We start from the raw sequence: 15,867 nt of genomic DNA on the forward strand, positions 1-15,867 counted from the left end.
GTTGAGACCTGACCTAAACTTCCGCGTCAGGCAGGAAGTAAGAGAAGTGTCAGAGACTAACATTATTCAGCTCTCTCGCTCGGCACACTGCTGCGTGTGGGTTGGGTAGTGTCTGCCGTTTAACAGGAAAGAGACGCTTTTACCAAAAACCTATTTATGACCCTATCACCTTGTTATTAAACCTGCCAGATAGATCAAGGTAAGTGATGTTTTTACTCAGATGGACAGTTTGCTTGAGATGTTTTGCAGGAAGAGGTTCAACTTGTCGTTAAAATAGTTTTTGGTATATTTGATATCGTGAATATGAACTCTTGTAGTGTTTTATATTGTCCACATCTTGAATTATTTTATTCATTATTATATGATATCACAAACATGCCAGGATGTTGTATTTATCCTCAACAGTGTTATTTCAGTCCAGTGGTTGTTTATATGTTATTTATTAGTTAAGAATAAGAAATATGAAGATCAGATCAGAAGATTTGGTTGTGATGAATCATTTTAATGATTCGTACGTCAATGGCACATGAATCAATTCTGACGATAATTTCTCCCTAAATGTTGAAATGATTGCATGTGTCTGGCCTGATGTAATCATGCTTCATATGGTGTATCATAAAACGAGTAAAGCAAACACAACTAAAACAAACACCACACCCCGCTCATATATTATGTTCAATATACTCTGACACTCCACTATTAAACGTTTCAGATCATATTGGGAACGTTTCACTGGTGCACTGGTGCATGTTTTATCAAACTGTTTTGCTTTCTTGTTTGGGCGATATCAACAAGTCCTCTTATTGGATAATGTGAGTTTGTGATTAATCGTCTACCACAACCCACTGCAACCATGCATTCATGTTTGGCTCTATTTAGATCAACTACTTTTAACAATCCAATCCACTCCTGATGGATAACTTTTTTATGATTGGATATCCAGCTTTATTTAGAAATGCCACACAATACAGATACACAAATGGTTGTGATTGATTTCAACTTTAAGAATTGTTAACTGTTTATTCAATAATTCCATTATAAAGGGGGTTTTGACGTTAACATCAAAAGCGAAGACTATAATGATAACTGTAAAGTTTAAACTATAATATTACACGGCTCGTTGGAATGCTTGATTCTGATTGGCCAGTTGCGACATTTGCAGGTTCAATATTTCCAGACAACCGCCTCTCAAAAATTTACGGTAACCCAGATGTAGCAGTCATTTTGACCGTTTTTATGGACAAATAAAATATAAATATGTCTTTTATGAACATATATAGCATTATATTAACAAACGATTAAACTAAATTGCCTGTTCGTGACATTTGAACATCAATATATTGTTTACCCAGTAAACTCAGAATAAACTGAGAATCATCATCCACTGGTGTAGACGCTATATTTATTTATTTTTGTAGTTATTGTTCTTGGTGTAAACCGGCCCGCAACTAAAACATTAACTGTCCAGATTACCAGTAAGTACTAATTTGTAAATTACACGTGTGCTCATAACAAAACAGTCATTTGTGCTTAAGTAAATGCGTTCTTTAAGTTATGAGGTGACTCAATAAGACTTAATGCTCGGTGTAAGTGAAGGTTCCAAAGGAGTTTGACCAGCAATCTCTTCTACATGAAAGAAACCCCACGTCCACATATATATCCAAAGTTTCAGCCTGAATAAATTTGAGCAGGAGGCATTTTTGTCCCACTTATAATAAAAAAAGGTTTTGTATTTCAAGCATAACATCTCACTGGTTGAAGTACACCAGAACTGTGACAGAAATCATGGAAAGACACACCAGCAGCTGAAGTAAAAACATACGGCTTGAGTGTTTCATGAAGAAACAAACAGAGGACTGTTTTTCTATCACCCCAAAATCAACAGTCTGTCGGGATCTCTAATGACTGTTTACTAAAATGGCTACCAAAGCAATGATAGCATATCAAAGAGCTCAAAACATTACTGTAACATTAGCTGCTAGGCTATTTTGAACGACTGTAAAAATCATCTGATCTCAGTATTTCCAAACCATGAAATACACAAAAATACAGTTTGGATTTGGTCTTATACCTACAGATTGGACATATTGCAGGACATTATGTTTCGAATTAAGGTTGAAATACCATGTTTTCAATAATGTGGTTAATGTTAGCATGTAGACTGCTACCTCACAAACCACCAAAACCAAAAATGAGTATAAAATACTTGTCCCTACAGACTCTGCCGTAGAAACTGTACACTACAACTATGCCTTGCCAATATCAAGTGCAAAAATAATTTTCTGCACTGTAAGCTAACTGGTTTTTATGAAGGACATATAATCCAAATCTTTTAAAAATGGTAACTGCAAAGGATAAATATTTAGTCATTTTCAAAAGTTTGAGAAACACTGGCTTACAGTCTGACTAGTTTGTTTTCTCACTGAGCTAACATCTTCCCTATTTCAACACACCCTAAACATAGAAAGCTGTTGTTGTACTTAGATATACACATGCATAAGTAACACTCTGAATCATTTTAAGTTGTTCTTGAAAAAGTTTTTTAAGATTGAGATGTGTTGAGATGGTTGCAGAGAGATAGTATACACGTCATCTGTTTCCTGTTGGAAACTTTGATGCTTTCAACATCGAGTCAAGGGAAGTTACCATTAACCACTTCCCCATGTTAAGCTACATGTTGCGTTACACAAACTCTTCTCTGATGGGCTCTATGGTTGTGTTTATGTGCTTCATTTAAAGAATGCAGCATTGTTTTTGCTCACAGGTGCTTCTGTAACAGAGCCAGACGGTTTGGTTTGACATTATATTACCTAAATTTATGGAGATTGAAGTTGTGGAACAGAAACCAAAAAAATAACAGCACATTACAGGTGGTGTTATTGAATTGTTACGCAGTTGCTAAGGTGCACGGAAACTATTTTTGTCAGGATGCTTTGGTTGCTGCTGTAGGAGGTTGCCATAAGGTTTAGGTGGCATCTGCCTTCTGGCATCAATGATGTGATACATGTTTTATTGTGTCTTGGGACCGTGGACTGATGTTAATGAATAGTACTGTAAAAGTAGTTTCCTATGTCCAGTTAATTTGCTTAAAGATTTATTCAAAATATATATTTTTACAATAAACATATACTATAAAGTAAACATATAAACAAGTAAATGCAGGTAAAATATGTGCATTAACTCAAGCTGTTACATTTAGCGGTTACAAAAAATGCTTAATATGAGGGAATAAGAAGGAAGTGGGTGATTTTTTTTTGGAGCAGATTTAGAGATGTTGTGTGTCTGACTATGGCAAAGCTGTAGACATTGGGAAATCCCTGCAGTGACAAAGTGAACAAAACTCCAATGGATTTTAAGATACTGGCTTTTAATATTAAAGAATAGTTTAGACTAAACAATCAATGAATTATCTGTTATGTCTTTCATACTTTCTTAATACTTTCTTAATATGTTCAGAATATTGTTCTGCATGTTATGATGTTTTTAACTCATGTTTGCTGAGCTCCTGGACAGGATTCTGCAAGTCTTGGCAAAGAACAAATGTGTGAAAGAGTTATGCAAGTGATGTCTTTATCTTTAGACTTTGAATGGATATTGTGCAATCTGTAGCCTTGGGTTATGAATTTTGCTTTTACATATTCACACACATATTGCATTCTCTGCTGTGTTTCTAATTTTTATTACCATTGTATTCCTGTAACCATTGACTCTACCCAGTTTATTATGGTAGATTTCAGTGGAATAAACTGGCTTTTACCCAAAACGTTCACCCAAAAATACCATCCCCTCCAAAAAAACATGTTTAAATGATGATACATTAAAAACAGTCAATTTCTGTAAAATTAAAACATTTTCAAAGTCATGAGACAGATTTTTAATGTATTAAAAATGTTAATGGTAAATGTCATGCAGACATGGTAAAGACTGTTTAAATAAAGAAAAGACATGTGATTTTCAAGAAAAACAGGAAAAACATGTTATTTTACTGCTGGGATTTTTCTTACATATTTTTTAATGGGTAAAAAATATTAAATTACAGAAAAAGAATCTACAAGAAAAACATGAAAAACAAGTAATTTTATACAGGGAACATGTTTTTTTTTTACAACCACCCCAGCTTCCAAAAAATGACAAAGTAGATAAAAAAAGAAAAAGTAATCCATGGAACATGTATTCTTATAACTTGTATTTATTCTTCTCTTAAACACAAAGGAGATGGTAAGCAGAATATTCACAATGTTATTTCCCCAAGACGAAAATGATCTATGGTGACCAGAAATAGCTCTAAAAATGAAAAAGGGCTAGTTCGCACCAAAGAAATGAAACAGCTGTCATTATTTACTCATCCTCATGTTGTAAAATGTTGTACAATGGCCTTCTTTGAAGCAAACTGGACCATTTTTAAACAACACATTACGAAGCTTGAAAAGAGAGGGTATTCTTTCACTTCCCTTTCAAGGACAAAAAAGAAGAAAACATTTTCTTAAAATGATGTTTTTCTTCCAAAGTACAAAGTTAAGCATAGGGGGTTTGAATGACATGGGAGTGAGTAATAATGACTACATTTTTGGGGGGTTAACCTGTCCCTTTAAGTCGGTCCATGCATCTATGATGTTATACTATACTCCAAATCATCTAGGGTCATGTGGTAGCTTTGTGTGAGGAACAGATTGAAAGTGAGGTCACTATTTGCTTAAAAAATCTTAAATATCCATCTTCCTTTACACTGTACCTCAAGTCCCTCTTATGCATTTTGAGTACTCGCAAATTCAACTGAAGCTGAGAAAAAATTAAAGTGAATACCAACATAAATGTTTTTCCATGTTTATAAGGTCTTTGCAGTTCTGTAAAGATACTTCTCTGTAAAACCTGTTTTAAAGAGAAGAATGTATCTTCTTTTCCTGTTGTAGATGGATGACATTGACGCTATGTTCAGCGATATGCTGCAGGAGATGGATCTCCTAACACAGGTATTGTATATTTACTACTACAAAAACTACATTTTCATTAGGTCATATTTCATATTTTAATAGTTATGCATTTGGTAGACGCTTTTATCCAAATCGACTTACATTGCATTGTAGTCTACTATACATTTGTTTTTCTTATTACTTTTTTCAGGTCAAACAGTAATAAGATGGTTTTCATATACAGATTTTTCTTTGTGCACTTATTCGGTTCGAGTTAGTAATGAGTCAAGAAGTCATTTGTAAATGAGTAGCTGAAAACAATAGCTTATAATTTGAAAGAAAACAGGAATCAAACATATGTGATACTTGCTATATCTGCATATTGAACAGATACTGAAAGTTCCTCTTAGTGCTAATGATATTGCTGAAGTTTCAAACAGCCTTCAGTTATGTTATCTTTCATTTGCCTCGTTCCTCATTTGTATTTTTACAGAGTTTGGAGACAGAGGAAGAGTCTTTACCTCAGTATAAACCTCCCAGCATTCCTGCCCCTCAGGAAATGAACTTTTCAGTTGGTTTCACAGATTTCAATGGTAAACATTATTTCAACCTAATATTCTTTTACCAGTGTCTGTTATTTCATCTCTGCTGAGAGGTTCTATTCATCAATCGCTTTGCTTTGTTGAAAAAGCCCCAAATTGTGATAAATGAGCCATAAAATTGCATGAAATTTAGACTCCGGGCAGCCCAATTGATGCACAGACAGAGCTGTTTGAAATGGAGAATGTCTGGCTACTGTTCAGACTGCAATTAAAGCTTGAATAACACACTCATATTGGCCTCATTGGGCTGAATAATTCAACTCTCTAATTGGAAAAACAAAGTGATCAAAATGTTATCCTTGGCACAACGTAGGCTTAAGTAAAACAATGTTGACTCTAAACAAAGTCATGTGGCACACAGATTTGCTAGTTAAGCCCGTTATTAGACATTTTGGCCTGATATTCAGAATATTCTTCAAAGATCCAACCCCAAAATATCATACGTTGCAGATTTGTTTTTATTTTGGGTTAATAGATTCAGAATTGACAATTTTCTTGCAAAACCTGGTACTTTGTATGAAAAAAATGATGCAGTATGGATTTAAAATGGTACCCTTTCCGAATTAAATTATAAAACAGCATAGCATAAATCCCACATTTTACATGTCATGTTGGTTTTCCTGACTTTAAAGCGTCCCTGCATGATCTGGAGGACAATGATCTGGATGCTCTTATGGCTGATCTGGTGGCAGATATTAGTGCCACTGAAGAGAAGTTTGCCACAGAGAGAGAGGTCCCAAAGGGGACATCACCGGTTCCCCCTCCGCCTGAACAGCATCTGAGCAACTACAGCCTCCACACATTCACTGACACTCCGAAACCTACAACTTCCTCCATCACAGCTCCGCCCCCTCCTCCGTCTATCAAACCATCAAAAGTAAGTGCTATTTTCAGTGACCCGTTTGGGCCTCTAGTGGTTAGTTCATTTTAGCTGAAGGTTCAAGACTTTATTGCAAACTACAGATGCAGGTATAATGCGATCTTTAGTGTATCCAACACTTTAAAATGTCAATTATGCATTTCTACATTTCTCACACGTTAGCTCAGCCAGATATATTCAGTGAATGGTGTTTCATGTCTGGATGAGTACTTTGTATAATGTATAATGTACCATAGGACATTAGATATCCAGAGTTCTGTCTGGTGTATATGGGTTTGTTCCATAACCTTATGAGCTAGATACACTTTAACCTACTGTCGGAGCCCTTTTTGAGCCTACACATGAAAACACATGTTTGAACTAAAATGGCGGTAAATCATGAATTCTTTGGAATAAAGACTTACGGTTGGTCTCGTTTGAAAAAAGAAAACTAGCTGATTATTGCAAAAAAAATCACACACAAAAAATTAAAGGTATGTTGTTAGGTTTTTTTTCTTCATGTTTTTTCTTTGATAAAAAATACATTAAAAAAATATGTGTCGCAAAAGGATAAAAAAAAATCTAAGCACACTCTATATAAAAAAGAATCAGTTACTCTCCCTACACAAATTATTTAAAAAAACACCAAAGAAATCTGAATTCTAGATTCTTACACTTTTCCAAGGATATAGTTTGTCATGATTCGATTAGAAATTACATACACAATATTGACGCAAACTTAGGTGTCCCGTATACGGAACAGGTGACAGTTAACAGGCTGCAGGAACACACATGGACCTACAATGCAAAGCTGATTTAAAAAAGTTACATTTATGCTTTCCACCAAATGGATGTTGGCAAAGGATGAAATTCTAAAGTATTTTTAAAAATGTTTTCTACAGAAAAAGAAAATCCAAAAACCCTACAACATGATCAGATAACAATTAGGTGAACATTAAAAGCAAATAGTTACTATAAAACTTACTTTAACAGTCTATTAATCATTTGTATGATACATTTTTTACTGTCGAAAGTAACTGTGGTTCTTTGTTTTTATTTGTAGTAAAACTGTACTTTTGACAAATAATTGTCTACCAAACAAAAGACGGTTACTACACTTTTGCTATATTAAGCCATGGTCAATTTTCATAAAGGCTTTTGAAACAGAGCTTGACTATCTGTACCTATAGTCTCAAGCAACATGTCTATTATATTCATCCTTCTTCACTCAGAGAGCAGAACCAGACAACATATTCTTTTACATGTAATCCACAGAGAATCCAGAGAGAATCATACAGCATATCCAGCCCTCAGGCTTCAAACACACTCAATGAAGACCTTTTTAAAACTGTTCAGATTTAATCAATGACTAAGATCTACATTTATGTCTCTAACAATCATTTTGTATCCCCTCAGGAGGATCTAGAGGAACAGATCAAAGCAGATAAAATCAAACTTGCTTTGGAGAAGCTAAAAGAGGCCAAAGTGAAAAAGGTGAGATTTCAATGATTTAAAAATTGTTATTGCATGGGGTCATGGCATCATTGTGCATCGACTGAACCATTCAGTCAAAGGATCTTTAAAGAAGCATCTCTTTCTTACTTTTTGATAATCTGAAGAACCTTTTGTCCCCACAAAGAACCTTTTGTGAAACAGAAAGGTACTTCAGATGTTAAAGGTTCTTTATGAAACCAAAAGGTTCTTCTACGGCATCGAAGTACCTTTGGAAGCACCTTTTTTTTAAGAGTGTATACCATTGTCCACGAACTATGAAATATCTATACATATATACAACACTAAATACCATATGTGAAGTTGTTATAGTTGTTGAACTCAAGATAACCGCTTGTTGTTTATGATTGTTTAGTTGGTTGTGAAGGTGGAGCTTATAGACGGGAGCTCAAAAACTCTAATGGTTGATGAAAGACAAACGGTCCGAGATGTGATTGACCAACTGTTTGAGAAAACACACTGTGACTGCAACATAGACTGGTGTGTTTGTGAGACCAACCCCGACTTACAGACCGGTGAGTTTAACACACTTACAAGCACCCACATACATCCAGTCTTCATCAAGCACCGGATGATGATGAAGTGTATTTTTATTGGCATGATGACAGTACAGAACTGACGTAGTACCTTTGAACACATCACACGCTCCCTCTCACACACCATACGACAGGTGGATTTAATTTACTGCTCCAGACACTGTCAGTCAACTTTCCTTTTGTGAGGAAATATAGTCCTTATGACCAAAATCCCCCGTTTCTCTTTCTCCGTGTGCTATGAGATCCATATGTTTGCTTATGACTGCCAAATTTAAGAGTAGGCTTAAAGAAGCAGATTTTATGATGTGTTATTTCATTTCTTATTTTGCAGTTGCAACCACAAAGACTATCAACTCTGGAAAGGTTTAATAATAAAACAATTAAAAAAATTGAAAAACAGACACCGAGCCATACAACCAAACAGCTGATACAAACATGCTGTATCGGCTATAAACGTGGACTCTCCGTCAAAGTTTATATAGGCTATTTTCAAGATATAAACTTGTTCTGCAGCCATCATTTCATTATTGTTTTAAATCTTGCATATCATTTAACCTTAAAGATATTTTGATTGGGTTATAGATTGTTATACATTTCTACAGCAACGTTAGTTGTGCAGCGTTAAAACTGAAAGAGACATTTCTTATGGACCAGCGTTGAACCGGCATTGTTTAATTTATCCGAAGTGGTCTATTAGCTCATATACAACTTGAAGGGATAGTTCGATAGTTAAATGAAAATTCTGTCATCATTTACTCACCCTCAGGCCATGTTCAGACTTGTTCTTCGAAGCTGCGAGAGACTGTTTTACATTATAATCCTATGGAGTAAACCGTGTTTTCAAAAATAGTCTTGAGCGCTTTTTTAAACGCCAGCGCCGGCGGCTTTTTCTGTAGCTCAGGGCGTCTTTTTAAGTTGAAAAAAGTTCAACGTTTCAGAAAAAAACTTCCTTCGTCAATCTCCTTTTCAAAGCTAACCATTGACAAGTGAGTAGTGTGTCATTTCCATAACAACATGCGAGGGAGGTGAAAAAATTAAATGGCAGCTGAAACCCCGTTTGGAGCATAGTTTTGTATAAATGTATGTTGAACTTTCTCTTTCAATAACTTTTGACTGCATTTCTATCGAAAAAATAGTATTATAGTTTTTAAATATGTGAATAATACGCAAAGACGCTCTCTGTTTGTAATTCAAAAAGCCTTCCGTTACGCTGCCAATCTGTTTCTCTGGGCTGCCTTCGTGCACAGACGCTGACAACAAAGTCATATCGTTTGGCAGCTGTTTGTAACCAAACGCTATTGCGTCCAACGTTCTTCATAATATCTTCTTTTGTGTTCTGCAGAAGTAAGAAAGTCATTCATGAATGACATGAGATTGATGAGTAAATGCTGAAAGAATTTCCATTTAGGATGAACTATCTCTTTAACATAATCATTTAGTAAGCTAACTTCTGTGGCTAAATGTGAGCAACTCCCATGTTAATTTTAGAATAGCATCCTGATATTCCTTTACATCATTCTCACATGAGGATGTATCTTACTGTGGGTGACAGTATGATCGTACATCATCCAGAGGAAAATGTTATTAATCTTTCATAGCTCAAGAGATTTGATGGAGTTATTACACTCTTAAAAACGTTCTTTGTCAAAATATAAAATAGAAAGTGATTTTCTTTAAAGAACCTTTGATTGAATGGTTCTTTGTGGAACCAAAAATGGTTCTTCTATGGCTCCGCTTTGAAGAACCATTTAACCATCTTTATTTTTAAGAGTTTAGCTGTTTTTTGTTTCATAATCAACTCAGTCTCAGATGTTTATTTTAATGCTGGATTAAAACAGAAGCAAATGAGTAAATGGTTAAAATACATGAAGATACATGAGAACACGGTTGCAGATTGTAAAGGTAAAATAATCCCACATATGTTCAGGGAAAATAACTTCCATTAAATGTTTGTGAGGTAGCCTAACACAAAACTGCACAAAACATCAGACCACCCTTAAGCTCTTCTCATTCCAGTTTGAAATCACTGTATGTGGTCTTTAAATGAGAAACTTTGATGAACCAGCCAACATACATTAGTACATATAAACCCCAAATGTCTGGGTGGCCACCAGACATGAAAGTCTTTGGAAACCTTTCGTACAATTGTATCTGTTTTTGTTGTTTGTCTTCTCGAGCAATCAGTCTTATCAAAGGCATTATAAAATGAATTGTAATGACAGTATAAAGTAAAGACAGTGTTTTGAATCTTTCACAGAACGGGGTTTTGAGGATCACGAGAACCTGGTGGACCCTCTGTCTACATGGACACGAGACAGTGAAAACAAAGTGCTTTTTAAAGAGAGTAAACACAAGTATGAAGTGTTCAGAAACCCGCAGGCAAGTCCTTACAGTCATCACTGAAATCCTGCTTATGACAGTTTCTTATCACAATACAGTAAATTGTGCTAAATTGTGGGATGTACGTCCCCCGGGTCATTTCCAGTACAAATAGTCTATAGTGAGAAGCCAACTTCCTTCATATATGCAACGGAAATAGCAAAATTGTCAAAACAAGTCTCAGACTCAGCACATTATCCTATAATGGCAGAGGAGTTTGTTGAAGAAGTGAGACTTCTTGGTTTTTGCAGCTATTATTAAGTCACATTATTCTGTGGTCTCATGGCCGATGGAAAATAACTGTGTTAAAAATAATCAATGTGAGGAACGTTGGCCCAAGTTACCAGAATGTAGGTTTTGTGATGAACAGACACTGTTGAATGAGGATAAGGTTGAAATCAATTTCAATTTCCTCTCCCCCAGATTTTTTATTTGTGGAAAAAGGACAAAAAATCTATAATGGACATGAAAGAAAAAGACAAAGAACAGCTCGTGGAGGTGGGTCAGGCTCTGACTTTGATATAATCAAGAGATATTGTGCTTTTCATATTACAAATGAAGATATTTTCCAAGACTCATCAAGGGAAACTGTATAGAACCAGATTTAACGTCATTGTTTCAAGCCCATTGATCACGTCAATGCAAACATAACATGCCTGGGTTTCTAGGAGAACTTCTGTGGACCCTCGGTCATTGTGCCTGACCTGGAGGGGGTTCTGTTTCTGAAGGAGGACGGAAAGAAATCTTGGAAACAGCGATACTTCCTGTTACGTGCCTCCGGATTGTATTACTCGCCTAAAGGCAAGACCAAGGTCAGCTCAGGCAACCTCAACAAGTAAAACCTACTGCGCTTTGAGAGCTTCGGCCACTCATAAAACCCAACATTAGATTGCTGTGTGATCGATTGCTGCCTTGGAAATCGATTGGATAAATAAAAACTGGTTTGGAGAAAAGGTGAATTACATTGAGTAACAGGTTTCCCTCTTTCCCTCAGGCATCGCAGGACCTTGTGTGCTTGGTGCAGTTTGACAATGTGAACGTGTACTTGTGCAAGGAATATAAAAATAAATACAAGGCACCCACAGACCACTGCTTCATGCTAAAGGTAAGATTTCCCTATGGTAAACTACACTCCCACATGCTGTCCACACCAAACATAGATTAACATTACTGTGACCCCCCTTACTTTTCTATACCTTTGGGTTTATATGTGGGGTTAAATGAGACCTGTAGGTGTTAAATCATTATCTTCTTTTCTGGAATATGTTTGCACATCTGTTTAAAATCTAGCTATTCAATTGTAGAATAGCTCTCTAAAAACAACCCTCTACATTACGGACCTGAAACCTCTCCAGGTCATTTCCCTAGACAAAATGGTTTCCTATTGCAGCAGCGGGCATTCACATGAAAGCATATGGTTCAACATGAAAGTTGGAGCACCAGAAGCTGTAAATTACATCCTCTTAAAGCGTCCACTTCCCCTTGAGATAGCAAGTGGGATTGGTTTAATGGTGTAAATGGGCCAGAAGCTTAAACATGACCTTACTTTAACCTTTCAAAATTCTCCATGGCCCAACACTACATCCCCAAAATAAATTCCTATTTCGGGAAAGCTAGTCTCATTAATCTTGCATAATAACAGGGTATTTCTAGGAACTCCAGGTGGCTGGGCATTTATCTGATATCTGCATTTGCTCTGTCCCCTTTCATAAGCATCCACTAACATGCCAATTCTCAAGCAGGTGTAGCTACCAAACCCATGGTTGTTAAACACAAATTGTAGAATGATTATTTCAAAGTGTGTGCCTGCTGGCACAATATCACAATAACCCAAATGACCATCTTCAAAGATAAAAGCTGTGCTTCCAGAATACAGGAAGGGGTTGTGAAAGCATCTTTCTCTCATAAGCTTGCATGGAGGAGGGCTGACTCTACTGTGGAAACATAAAACATTAGGGTTTTGGAGACATTTGTGAAGGTTGACAGCTTAGATAATAGTATCTACTTCAACGAAATAAAAAACTACTTGCCATTAAGTCATATTCCTAATGGATATCTATATGGAAATCTGTCTTCAGCAAAACAATTCAAGCTTATGTTATATTTACATATAATACTAATAGTCTGGAAATATGCAGAAGAACTATAGTGACCCAGACACTGATCCCTGTGGGACTCCAGTGGGACTTTAAATAAAAAACTATTTTTTACATAAAAGCTGGACACAGTCTAACAAGCATACTATAATCCAGTTGTGCACCAGTGTAAAAATTGAAGCATTCATCTTAAATCTTTCCACAACTACTCTTGCCTATAGTGTTAAACGCCTACTACATGCAGAGAAAGTGTTAATTTATTCATTAAAGACTAAACACTTTTAGTTTCCGTTTTAATGTTCTCAGTCTTTTAACTAAAGAAGGCTGATAAATTATTATTACACTGTAATGCATCTTGTGTTTGTTCCACTGTGTGGTTCCAGGTCAGCATATCTATTTAAATTCTGGAAATAAACTGTTTAATATATGCATTTTTGCATTCGACAAAGTTCAATCTAGAGTAAAATCAGACTCAGATCAAACACATCGAACAACCAAGTCTAATGTTTGATTCTGGAAATAAGTGGGTCTATTGGCATGCCAAACTCTTGCTAAAAAGAATGAAAACCTACCTCATAGGTTTCTTTCCTACAGTGTGTCAGGATTTTGTTTGGGTACATTGCCTTTGTTTAAGTGTTTATGTCTAGAAATTAAGATATGAATACAAAATGTAATAAATTATGACACATACATAAAGCATAAACCAAGATAGTGCAAACAAAAATGTCAATAATTTAGTTCAGAAATGACATAAGATGTGAGTTTCCAGTCAAAATTGTGATTTTAGAATGCCCCCTTCTGTCTCTGTTGTGCATTATAGTTAAATTACATCTTGGAAAATAGAGAGATAGAAGGACGTTTAAATATGAAGAATATGAAGTTTGCTTTATGCTGATATGGTTGCGGTCTGTTTTCAGCATCCTCAGATTCAAAAAGAATCACAATACATCAAATACTTTTGTTGTGATGATGGCTGGATCATGAGCCTGTGGGTGACTGGAATAAGGATTGCCAAGGTGGGCCAAAATCTTCTATTCTTCTAATATTCATTCTATAAGTTACATTAGTGTTACATTCTTTTTCGAACAGAAATATTAAGTTCAGTTTCATTACTAACCTTGATTTATTTATATTTTCTCAACAAAAAAAATGATAGTATGGTAAGCAGTTATACGACAACAACAAAGCCGCAGCAAACAAAGCCACAGCTTCTACAACCTGGGCTACCCGCATCATCCAGGCCAGTCCATCCTCATCCAGTTCATCCACACCCTCACCTACACCTAAAGGTAAACACAATGGAGCTTAAAGATATGTGTACTTAGCACATACAACCTGTCTTGATCAATTAACCAGTTATACAAACAAAGAGATCTTCAGAGAAACTTGTGTTTTTCTTTCAGTGAAAGCCACAAATGGTCACGCTTCACAGCTCTCAGATGAGAAAAAGGTATGACATCAATGCACACATAATCTTGAATAGTTTTAAGCATGAAAATGAAGCTCCATTCCCTAAAATAATTCCCTAAAATCCTGCAAAATGCTTAGCAACAAATTAAATTGTTGAATCTTAATGCTTTAGCTTCATGCTAGTATGCTTTGCACGAGCAAGAACACTTATCAGTTTTTCAAAAATATATTCAAAGCTCTCTGCATTATTATTTTTTGAGAGTGTCAAAATGAGACTTGGTTTGTTTTTGAAGGGACCTGACAAGCAAGCACCATTTCCACCACCTCAACCTTCAACAGATTTTCTGCCTCCTCCACCTCCCGCCCCTATGGTTCCTAAACCATCCCCTCCTGCTCCCATCGCAACCAAAAGCAAGTTTCCTCCCCCCCCTCAGTTCCAACAATCCTTCTTGCCGCCTCCACCCATGGATGACTTGCCTCTTCCGCCTCCTCCTCCAGATGAAATTGAGCTTCCTCCTGACTTTCTGCCTCCACCACCACCTAGTTTTGCATTTCACAGGGAAGAAGCTCTTCCTCCGCCTCCTCCAGATCCCATGGCATTTTTTCCACCACCTCCCCCTGCTCCTCAAAACTCTGTATATGTAGGAGGAGCCCCACCACCTCCACCTCTTCCACAAACTGCTGTCAAACCCACTGGTTCTGTCAGGAAAGTGGCTCCGCCTCCACCAAAGAGAACCACACCAAAGCTAGCAGAGCCCTCGGGTGGCGACTTCATGTCAGAACTGATGACAGCCATGCAGAAAAAACGACCTTAACAATGAACTTGAGAAATGAAAGCTTTTCAAATTTTTATTTGGTTGTTGGACTGAGGAACAGAATTGTTTGGTGTTGTGTTAAAACATTGCCTCATTTAATTTTGTGGTCATATTACGCATAAACATGTAAATATTGCATTTTTTAATAATACTGTCAGATTCTCAACGGATGGTTTAAAGCATTGGAAATGTCAATAAATAAGGTTTTGGAAGTTAAACATGTTGGGTTATTTATACAGTTGAATGGTCTGGATATTTAACGTCTAACTATTGGAATTATTTAGAAAATGGAAATTAAATGTAACTATTTAGAAACGTTATTAAATGTATAATTGATATATCAGAAAAGATGTTAAAGAGTTCCAATTTCTGACCATGAACAACAAAACCAGTCTTATGGCTAAATTCTTAGATGTATACTTAAACTGAAAGCTGAAAAAATTAGTTACTGGAATAGAACAATATCTGGCTGAGATACAACCGTTTAAAAAAAAAAAATATTGAGAAAATTGCCTTTGAAGTTGTTAATCATAGGAACTGTAGCAGGCCATCCGTTCACAAAAATAAAGCTTTTATATATTTAAGGTAGGAAATTTACAAAATGTCTTCAGGGAACATGATCTTTACGTAATATCCTAATGATTTTAATGAATCCTAATGATTCTTAAAAGAAAAATCGATAATTTTGACCCATACAATGTATTTTTGTCTTGTTCTAAAAATGTTCCCGTGCTACTTGAGACTGGCT

At 35.9% G+C, this 15,867-nt stretch overlaps 1 protein-coding gene across 1 annotated transcript; it reads left to right on the forward strand.

Moving 5' to 3' along the window:
- On the forward strand, nt 1-15,809 carry apbb1ip (amyloid beta (A4) precursor protein-binding, family B, member 1 interacting protein). The gene is made up of 14 exons (XM_056738039.1): nt 1-199; nt 4,911-4,970; nt 5,404-5,503; nt 6,145-6,389; nt 7,788-7,865; nt 8,239-8,398; nt 10,677-10,798; nt 11,222-11,296; nt 11,467-11,610; nt 11,793-11,903; nt 13,812-13,910; nt 14,051-14,183; nt 14,298-14,344; nt 14,598-15,809. Exons 2-14 carry the CDS (start codon nt 4,911-4,913, stop codon nt 15,117-15,119), a joined length of 1,896 nt encoding a protein of 631 aa, XP_056594017.1. The 5' UTR covers nt 1-199; the 3' UTR covers nt 15,120-15,809.
- Nucleotides 15,810-15,867: the final 58 nt, after the last annotated feature.

The sequence above is a fragment of the Triplophysa dalaica genome, chromosome 23, assembly GCF_015846415.1.
Source record: "Triplophysa dalaica isolate WHDGS20190420 chromosome 23, ASM1584641v1, whole genome shotgun sequence".
Classification (NCBI taxonomy): domain Eukaryota; kingdom Metazoa; phylum Chordata; class Actinopteri; order Cypriniformes; family Nemacheilidae; genus Triplophysa; species Triplophysa dalaica.